At 32.9% G+C, this 11,371-nt stretch overlaps 1 protein-coding gene across 1 annotated transcript; it reads right to left on the reverse strand.

Annotated features, from left to right (window-relative positions):
• Positions 1-280: 280 nt before the first annotated feature.
• Positions 281-3,165, reverse strand: LOC141724090 (WRKY transcription factor 72A-like). Its single transcript, XM_074526075.1, has 3 exons — positions 2,930-3,165; positions 1,612-2,166; positions 281-1,515 (listed from the first exon to the last, which is right to left on the reverse strand). The coding sequence occupies exons 1-3, from the start codon at positions 3,047-3,049 to the stop codon at positions 541-543; spliced, it is 1,650 nt and encodes a 549-aa protein (XP_074382176.1). The 5' UTR covers positions 3,050-3,165; the 3' UTR covers positions 281-540.
• Between the last annotated feature and the right edge of the window lie 8,206 nt (positions 3,166-11,371).

Here is an 11,371-nt window from a genome sequence, read left to right on the forward strand (position 1 = left end):
CAATTTTATATGATCGCAAACAGCTGATTTATTTTCTTAATCGGTCAAGTAAACAGTTAATGGCTCGTCGATGCGTGTAAAACAAAGAAGACATCTTTGTCATCCACTTGGTCAAGTACAAGCAAAGTACATACAGACCATATATATGTAATGTAAGCAGATAAGATGGACAAATCTTCCACAGTTTATTCCTATAGTAGCCTGGTCAATTATACAATCACAAATCACAGACACAAACAAAAATCATAAAATTGTACAGAGTTTAGTTAATACTCAAAACTAGTATAAAATGTCGCTGTATTTATTATATCCACATGCATGCTACGCCATTACAATGGCGGCTCCGTTTTGTAGACATCACATACATCGGCGCATGCACTGTTTAATTTGATTATTATTTCTCCTTAATACATCACTAAGATAATATAATTACTAATTTACAACAAAAGAATAAATTGCATCTTAACCATGATCGAAAACTAATTTAACTTGGCAAACAAAATTCATTGGAAGTGCCAATTATGAACAATTAATCAATAATTATCTGACTTGATCTCGATTATCTTCCGAAGATGTAGATTTACTCCTCGAGCTAGAAAGTGGCAATGGAGAAGGGACAGGCCTTATGTTTGATGCCTGAGAGTTTGATAGGAAACTAGAAAGCACTGGAAACGATTGCTCCAGCTTCACATTCTGACCACCAATATTATTATTGTTGGATCCGATCATTGAGGTGATAGCAGCTGCTAAAGCGGATTGAAAATTCGGGTCAGCAGTTATTGCTTTCGTTGCGGATTCAATGGAGTTCTTATCCATTTGCATAGATTGATGAGCATGAGCAACATCATTGTTGTTCTTTTGCATGTAAGAATATGGATAGAAGTTTTCTTGATGTTGTCTCCCGAAGTTTAGAGACGGTCCCATTTGAGTGTTTTTCGTGTAATTTTGTAACTGATAATTGTTCCCGTTACCCCAGAAAATAGGCAAAGTGCTGTTTGATTCCAAAGAAGTACTGAAGTTGAGATTAGTACTCGAGGAATTGACATTGTATCGCGAAGGGAAATTATTTGTCATGGAGGACGAGCTTGAGGTGAGGTCAAGAGTAATTGATGGATATGAGGAGGATGACGAGATTGAAGAGTTAGGCAAGTAGAATGGAGGTCTCGAGGATGTTGAATTGTTGGAGAGATAATAGTTTAGTCCATGTAGCTCAGCTGGAGTAGTGATGGCAGTTGAGGCACCTGATGATCCAACACCGGAAGTGGATGAGCCGGATAAGATCATGCCAGCAGCTGCTGACGTAGTGGAAGCCATGGCATGGGCTGCTATAGGAAGTGGATGGTTGTGTGTTCCTTCGTAAGTAGTGATCAAAATAGACATGTCTTGCGAACATCTTTGTACCTGTTTTCTCACTGGACATGATGGTGTCACACTACATCGATAATATGCTCGAGGGCATGGATTTCCTTTCGCAATCTTTTGACCATATTTTCTCCATTGGCATCCATCTATCATCTGTGATAAACCACAAGAAAATATCAGTAAGTACATTTGTACAATCAATAAAGTCATCTACATTATAAAATTGATAGATAAAACAAACATGTTTACCGTGGGGGTATCACATCTAACTCTAACAGAAACCCTGGCTTTCTTAGCAGGATTTTGGTGTGAAACCTCATCATCTTCCGGTGCCTTCTCACTTTTTTGAGCTTGCACTTCCTTTTCCTCATCTACGCTATGTTCCGGAGATGATTCAGGCAATCCTTCTTTCGAAAGTACTGAAGGTTGCATATCAAACCTGCAATCCAATCCAAGCCTCAGTCCCTCTTCTTGTTCAATAGTCTTTGTACTTGTTTCGGCTTTTTGAGGACTTGATGAATGCTTGCGAACATTGTCTCTTTTTAGTTCACTTGAAGATGATCTTCCGAGACTAAGGGACACATCAAATTCTGGTGCTTCGTGCTTGTGTTCACGATAATCTTGATGATTGAGAGCTCTATCATACTTAGACTTGTTTGGAGAATCTTTTTCGTGAACAATGTTGTTGAATTGAGTTTGAAGACTTTGATAATCCTTCATCATTTTGTCCAAGTAAGTTCTAAGTCTCTGATTCTCCTCTCTCACCTCTTGCATTTCGGCTTTTGCTGAATCAAGCTCATTTTCCTGCATATGCATCCATTCCACAATTACGTTCTTTATTTAAGTATGTAATTTTGTATTGCAAATATGAAAGTATAATTGTTGATCAAATTACGTAATTTGATCAATATTTTATAATTATAGTCTTTGCTCGAGTTTTAGTAATTATCAATTGTAATTAGCTACCACACAAGGGATATACATTGAGATATCGAACTTAATTAGTGTAAATGGCCTTGCATAGGATGTCATTTCTGTATTGAAATCTGAATTACTATTGCGAAGAAGATAAAACAAAATGGTGGTATACCGTATACGGAAGTAGTTAGTATATTTAATTGCAAATAAATTTCTACTATTATATCTTATACAATCATCATATCATATTGTTACATAATTGTACACAAACATATAAACACATACACTCCATATACATGTAAGATTCTGTATGCTATCTGGATTCGTTACTAAGTACACATATCTACATATATAAAATTAGGATTAGTCAAAAATTGGGGAATCTTGAATCGAAGAGATAAAAACTACACATAACTTGTTCTTGTATAACAACTATATATATATAATTTAGATCATGAATAAAGATGCTTAATTTGCAGATCACTATTAATAGTGTATATATATGCCCATAACACAATCGTCCATTTGTTAATATTGATCAATCACCTCTAAATATATATACAATCGATCGAACAGTAGTATGTGTATATAACTATCTAGTTCAAAAGTCAAGGGGGGGATATATGGAAGAAGAATATAAAGTAAATACCTTGAGGGGCATATCTTGGTCCTTGCTGCAGTCATCATCATCTGCAGCATGGCTAGATTCACTTCTTTTCTCTTCCTTGAATGCATCTCCTTGAGCTTTTCTTTTCAATGTTTCCTCCATAATATATATGTATATGTGAATGTAAATATCTTCTAGTTCTAGCTCTTCTTTGCTCTATATTTTTGTAGCTAGTAGCTCTAGCTCTAGTTTGTGTGTGGTGAATAAAAAGTGTATTTTGATAAACAGCGTTTGCGTTCTTATAAGAGCAGCCTGCAGAAATTGACTCCTCTTAACTACTACTATTTCAAATTTGCTGGCTTTTACCAATTTTAATCTCTTTTCAATATACACCAATGTCAATGACCAAGTTGCACTACTTAATTAACCAAACACGCATTTTAATGACGTATTTCCTATTTACTTTTTTTATACGCAGTTGTACTATTATATATAAGTATATATGTATAATGTATTTATGTCAAACTATAATCATCTCCTCTTCATTTGAAATGACTATTTCGCTAAGCTTGACATAATAATGAATTAGTTCATCTCAAATGATTGTTATCAACCATTTATCAACTATAATTTTACAAAATAGTAAAAATATCTAAAACGGATGAATTAGGCATGGATAGACGATAAATTCAAGAAATACTTAGCGACAAACCTAGCTATGAGCAAAAAATTATAGCAGGAGTTAACATAATTGTTTGTTAGGATATTAATTACCCTTATTCTTGTTGATCATGTACTATAAGCATTACTAGTAAATAAACAAGATTAATCTAAGGATATGGTATTTAATATATATAATAAAGTTATAGAATAGAAAACAAGTTGGAAGAAGAATTCAACTTCAGCGTTTAGGTCTTCAATGTAACATGTCAGAGAGAGAGATCGAGAGAGGAAAAATGAGAGAGGTTCGAGCCGCAATCGTCGGTCCCCACCGGGAAGTCTTTATTCAACTACTACTACAGTTTCATCAAGCATCAACTTAATTTATAACATGCATCCTATATAGAAATAGACGCAATTACAAATGTGAATATTTAAGTAGGTTATATAGAAATAGACGCAATTACAGATGTGGATGCATCATGCATGGACGTGGTTTGCTAATCCTGGTCCTACAGTCCTACTTCAGAAGCCAAAGCGTCTGCTAGCTGGTTCAGTGTGTGATGTTTGGGTTCAGCTGGTTGTCGTTTTTAGTTGCAATTTATTGACTTGTTTTGGTTATGTAATTATGTATATTCTTCCCTTTGTTATACTGTTGGGACCGACATCATATTAATTGACCTCTTTTAAATCGGACCACAAATATGCATGATTATATGTAGGGTTCATCTGGGACTGAAACCGATCGGTGTAAATAGTAAAATTATAAGTTACCAAGATAATATACCTAGGTGCAGTACAAGTTCATGGGTTTTGTTTGACTTTTGTTGTCATGTAAGATCGTAAGTTTTGTTTGACTTTTTATTTTTATTTGGGGTGTGCGAGAATTAAACATATATCAAATAGATAAAAATTAATTTGATAAAATTCATAATTAAATTTTTAAAAATTAAATTTTTACTGAATTTTATATTATATTCTAATACTAATACATAGTATAAATTAAGCGATTCAAAAAAAATATCCATAACTTTCTTTAGTAACCACAATCCTAAGAAAAAGCAAACTAGACCGATTTAAAGTTTTACTTAGAACTAACTTTACAATCCTTGCGTTTTCATTAATATTTTATATTATTTAAAATTATAATAAAAAAAATTTGGATCATTATCTTATTAGTATATTTATAAATGATAATATATATATTTGTTGTTAACGGGATTCGAACCTGAATCTTGTGTAGCATATAAATATAATAAAAATATTTATTTTTGACAGGATTCGAACCTGAGAGTTTTAGTAGTGTATTAATAATAATATAAATATTTGTTGTTGGCGGGATTCGAATCTTGAGTAGTATGTATTCTTTTAGTATTTGAATTTAAAGATCTGATAGTTATAAATGGGGATAACCAAAGCAACCAAAAAAAGATCTACCAAATTATACACCATTTCTTATTATAGTATAGTATAGATACCTAAATATATAAATTCAATATCACAATAAAATTATTATATTATACTAGATGTGATAATCAACATGGCCATGAATTACTTTTTAAAATTTGTAAAATCTATACTATTATATTAAAAATGAAACATTGAAAGTTTGGTTGTTGGTTGGTCGTTCTATTATATTTAAAATAGGACACTTAATATTATATTTAAAACAAGACATCTAAAATTACTCGCGTATCAATTCTATTATATTTAAAATATGACATTTATATTATGAAACTTAATATTATATTTAAAACGGGATACCTAAAATTAATCGTCTATCAATTCTATTAAATTTAAAATAGGACACGTATATTATATTCCTATGCATTTATGTATACTATTATATTAAAGATGAAATATTGAAAGTTTGGTTGTACCGTTAAATTTATTCTTAAAGATTAGCATTATTTAAGATATATAAGGTTCGAATACTCCCGGCAATATATTAAAATTATAAAAAAAAATTAGTATTCGTGCATAGCACTGGTTATATTATATACTAGTATGTATTTAATAAAAAAAATTCATAAAGTTGGCACATGGACGACGTATAACAACATATTTTCTTTTAAAACAAAGATTTATATGGTTGGATATGATTTGTAATTTATCGTCTAGATATTATTTATATTCTTTATTAATAAAAAAACTCTTTTAATGAAATATAATAAAACTAAATTACAAAATTTTGTTTCACTCAAAAATCAGTTTCAACAACTTAAATAAGTAGAAGTGCACAAGTTCATCCTATCAAAAAAAAGGTGCACGTTCATAAATTATTATATTCTTAATTATACACAATTACCTCTCAATTCTATTAAAATTAAATTTTTTAAAAACTAATAAATGATGTAATATTTAAAAAAAATCGTTGAAGTAAACTTGAAAACTTGTATGATTTCTACGTTTTTTTTCGAAAAGCTGGAAATTAGCATAGATAAAATATCAGTAAAATACTAAAATCTGATTCCAAGCTGTATATATAATTTCTATGTTGAATTTTCCATGTTCGGGAACAATACAAAAGAAAGACTGCATGCGTTTACTTATGAATAAAAGATCTGAAGATTGTGGAAGAGGGCAAAGTGAACATACAATAGTATTATAAAATTTCAGGCTGACGAGTGACGACCAGCCATTTGCAATATAATTATGAGATTATCAACTTTAATAGTAGTAGTAATTAATAACCAAACCTTGGATCTGAATGTGAAGCTCCAAGATTTATTAGCCATTAAAGAAAACTCTTCATTTTAAAAAGTTCAAGCTAAATATATATTATCGGTAAAGTTTTAGGTCAATGATATTGTACCCACAACTTGAAGCAGAAACCCTAGGAAGTAAGCTTTTCAGTATAACTATATAATGCATGTGTGTGTATAATTAGTAAACCTGCCAAATACAAGGACCAGTTTCTTGGTAAGAGCCTTCATTCAACGCCAGCAACTATTTATGCATAATCATCAATCTTGTACCTTGGATCAAGAGCGTTGACATCAATCGAGTAATTAACCATGGTCATCGATATATTATAATGTAATCATTCGTACCGATGTAGGTAACGTCTTTGAGTTTACAGGTAGCTAGTATAAGATTAATTATGTTGAGTTACTTTAATTTACAAATCGACCAACTTTCAGAAAATTAAAAATATTCATACTTTTCGAATTCCTGGGCATGATTGTAAATTGTCATTAAGCGTACATGCATCAACTTTATTCATGAATAGCATATTTATAAAAAAATGAATTAATAATGCTTTCTAATCAGATTATTATTATTATTATTATTATTATTATTATTATTATTATTATTATTATTATTATTATTATTATTATTATTATTATTATTATTATTATTATTATTATTATTATTATTATTATTATTATTATTATTATTATTATTATTATTATTATTATTATTATTATTATTATTATTATTATTATTATTATTATTATTATTATTATTATTACTACTACTACTACTACTCTGTCTTGTAATAAGAGTAGCAGTTTTAAATTTTAGCGAATTATACTTCTATATAACTAGATTATAATTTGTGTAAGGCACATGCAAACTTAGTATTATTTCGTATTTTTATGCACTGATTATTCTTTTGTTCTATAATATTTTCAGATTTTTTTTTTAGTTTTTTTCATACATTACTAAAATTGGGTTTTTCTAAACTCATATTACTTACTTCAATATATGTAACAAATTATAAAAATATAAATTTACTTATGTTATGGATAAAAAATTAGGGTGTATTTATTGCTACGGTTCGTGAGTTTCAACACTCTATTCGGCTGCTCTCTTGTTTCGTTACTCAATTCTGCATTCACAAGATGCCTACGTACCTTGCTGTGTGCTAAGCATTAAGTCAAAAACGTATTTCTGATTGGTGGGGTGAGACCCCGTATATAGGCATGAGATGCCTTGAAGTTAGAGATGCACAAAAAGCCCGTGCCCGAAAATCTGGCCCGGCCCGATCCGGTCAAAGCCCGGTCAAGCCCGGTCCGGTCAAAGCCCGGCCCGGTCCCGGCCCGGGCTTCAGGCCTCCACAGGCCCTATATTTTTAGGCAAAGCCCGGCCCGGCCCGGTTAAAAGCCTGGGCTTCGGCACGGCACGGCCCGACCCGATTAAAAGCCCGAAAAAGCCCGGTTATAATCTGATTATTCTAATATATTTTCTTATATATTTATAAATTCACATTTACTATAAATATAAATAATACTTTAAACACATATATATTTACATATTTGTGATTAATAATATTATTTATATACTTCGTTGCATAAATAATGAAAAAAGATATAATAAGTACACTATATATATTTGGATATCATTGTTATCATAACAATGATATCATTGTTATCATTGTTATCATAACAATGATAAAATATATTATATAAACATGTTTATTTTTTGCTAACTTAAATATTTTCAACGAAGTAATGTTTTCATAAAATATTCCATGTAAACTAATACATTTTTACGATGATCTAGTTGCTAACACATGTATTCTTCGGAATCTCTAATAATACTCGATCCGATTTAAATTAGAAAGAAGCCCGGCCCGATCCGATCCGGCCCGAAAAAAGCCCGGTTAGGCCCGTCTAGAGGGCCCAAACGGGCTTTGACATTTCCGGAAAGCCCGGCCCGACCCGGTCAAAGTCAAAGCCCAAAAAGCCCGGCCCGGTCAAAGCCCGGGCTTTTTAAGGCCTGGTCAAAGCCCGGCCCGGTGGGCCTTTTGTGCATCTCTACTTGAAGTAGAATAGGGTTATGAGAATTGGTTGACAAGTCTCAGATTTATAATGAACTTTGGAGTCCTAGAATGCAAGAAATTGATTCCTTATCCCATGAGGTCTCTTGGAGGCCAATTTTCAAGAAATTAGATCCTTATTTGGACTTTATCTATTAGCTGATTTTTCCAATATCTATCAATTACGAAAATAATCAATATTCAAAAAAAATTGGGCTTTTCTACATGGGCCTAAATTATGTGCAGACTAAACCGGGTGTAATTAATGCGATATTAATTACGCAATCAGGATTTATTTTATTCCCTGGTCAGGGCTAAGGCCCTGCAGCCTTACCCCCAAGTGTTGGCCACATATACCTTCATGTACTTCTTTCAGGACAAGTCGGGCCTCATTTGGCCTGGGGCACTATAGATAAGGAATTGCAAAAGACCTCTTATAAAGAATCCCATCAATTAAAGAATGTCTTAGAGCTTGTACAGACAGTTTTCTTGCCTCCACTACATCACTAGGAAGCCATCTAGTTTGTATATGAGCCTTAATAGGATCAATCCACGACTCTCGAAGTCCAATGGGGGCAACCAGCTTAACATCAATACTTCTTTTCTTCTAAACACAATAATATGCTCGACATGGCACTCGTCAAACTGAGTTATCACAGCTCTCACTAAGCATACATACTTTGCCATGGTCTCGTCCCTTGCTTCGAATTCTCCTTTGACCTGGGATACTATGAGCTTCAAATCCCCGTAAAGTTTCAAGTTCCTTACACTCAATGTCCTAGCTAGTCCTAGCCCAGCGATCAAAGCTTCATACTCAGCTTCATTATTTGTAGTTGGAAAATCTAAGTTCATAGCATATTCAGTTAAGAACCCATCGGGGTTTTGTAAAACTAGCCCTGCTCCGCTCGAATTTATTTTTGATGCTTCATCAAAATAGAGAACCCGAAATTCCTTGTCCTTGATCTGTTCTCCTTCATTCTTCTCTTTTCCCTCCATGCCCTGAGGTATAGTATCTTCCGGCCCCCCGAATTCTTGGTTTGGGATAAGTCAGCCAAGGCCTGAGCTTTTATCGTCATTCGTGGCTTATACTTTATGTCAAATTCCACCAGCTCTATGGCCCATTTACTTAGCCTTCCACTGGATTTAGAACTTTGAATAATATTTCTCAATGGCTGATTTGTTAGTACCTCAATCTTATGAGCTTGAAAATAAGGACGCAACATCCTTGAGGCCATTACCAAGGATAAAGCAAACTTTTCAATAGTCGAATAATTCAACTCAGCCCCATGTAGAACCTTACTGACATAATATATAAGTTTCTGGATTTTAAGTTCCTCCTTAACCAATACGGCGCTCAAGGAATTTTCTGAAACAACCAAATATAAGTACAAAGTTTCATTTAGAATTGGTTGGCCAACATCGGTGCTTGAACCATGTATTTCTTCAAATCCTCGAATGCCTCTTGGCTTTCATTAGTCCATGCAAAATCTTTCACTTTCTTCAAAGCCTTGAAGAAGGGCAAATACTTTTTCTCTTGGCTGCAACTCTTCCCGTGAGTTTCTGAACATCCTTTACGGAACGTGGAGGTTCCATGTCCAAGATGACCTTTATCTTGTCCGGGTTGGCCTCAATTCCCCTTTTGGAGACCATCAATCCTAAAAATTTTCCAAATTCAACTCCGAAAGCACACTTTGCAGGGTTTAACATCATTTTGTGGTATCTCAGGACCTCAAAAGCTTCCCTTAAATGGGATATGTGATCCGTATTTACAAGACTCTTGACTAACATGTGATCTACAAATACTTCCATAATTTTCCCAATAAGATCTTTAAAGATCTTATTTACCAACCTTTGACAGTTAACTCCTGTATTCTTGAGGCCAAATGCCATAATAAGATAACAAAAAACACCAAATTCAGTGATGAATGATACCTTTGGAATGTCATCCTTATGCATCTTGATCTGATTATAACCGCTGAACCCATCCATAAAATTTAGCATCTCGTGACCCGCAGTCGCGTCTATCAGAGTATCTATTATTGGCAACGGGAAACAATCCTTTGGGCATGCATCATTCAAATCAGTGAAATACATGCACATTCTCCACTTTCCATTAGCCTTTTTTACCATTACAGGATTTTCTAACCATTCCGTATATTGTATTTTTAGTCGCTAAACACGCGCTAATAATACACGCAAGTATACACGTAATTATGCAACAATGATATGACTATTATCCAATGCTAAGACGAATAACAAATTGAGATTGTTATAACTAAGAATTAAACTAACAATTATAACTAAGAGAATAAGAATGATTGGATTAATATATATGACAAATATGGGATTCTAACTTCATTAAATACTTCATTCAATAGCCTTTCCGTTCCTAACCTTAGCATGTAATGGTGATGAAACTAATCAGATAACACGAAACTGATAAACGCCAACTTTCGTTGCACGAATACCATACTACCAGACATCCACAAAAGAGATAGAAGCTGGATAGACATCAATTATATTGAGACCCTATATGTATATAAAATTTGACAACATAACGGTTTAATGAGCAAGTTATCTATCATGATTACATAAGGCAAGTAAGATGGTTAAAATTACCTACGAATCATGCATAACAATAACACATGAACATATGCTAGCATGGCAAGTTCTAAACTCTTAAATTCATTTTCGCTTCATTAAGAATTAACAAGCTATCTTATAAGTTCGCGATGTTCATAAGACGAATAAGCACAACCAATAATAGGTTATCATACAATCACCACACACTAAGGTATCGAAACAAATTAGCTAAAAAAATCCATAAATAAATCCACTAGATACCCACGATAACAATTAGCCCATAATCGGACTCATCATCAACGTGGGTTCCGATGAAAACATGGTATAATAAACGTAGTCTTTATACTGAATAAATAATAAAACCAAGTACGAAACAAGAGTAAGGTTCACGAATAAGAAAACTAGCATCCAAGTTACAACTTAGAATAAAGATTCACAAGTAAAAACAAGATCTTCTTCGTCTTCATTGAATCGTG

This window comes from Apium graveolens, chromosome 5 (genome assembly GCF_009905375.1).
Source record: "Apium graveolens cultivar Ventura chromosome 5, ASM990537v1, whole genome shotgun sequence".
Classification (NCBI taxonomy): domain Eukaryota; kingdom Viridiplantae; phylum Streptophyta; class Magnoliopsida; order Apiales; family Apiaceae; genus Apium; species Apium graveolens.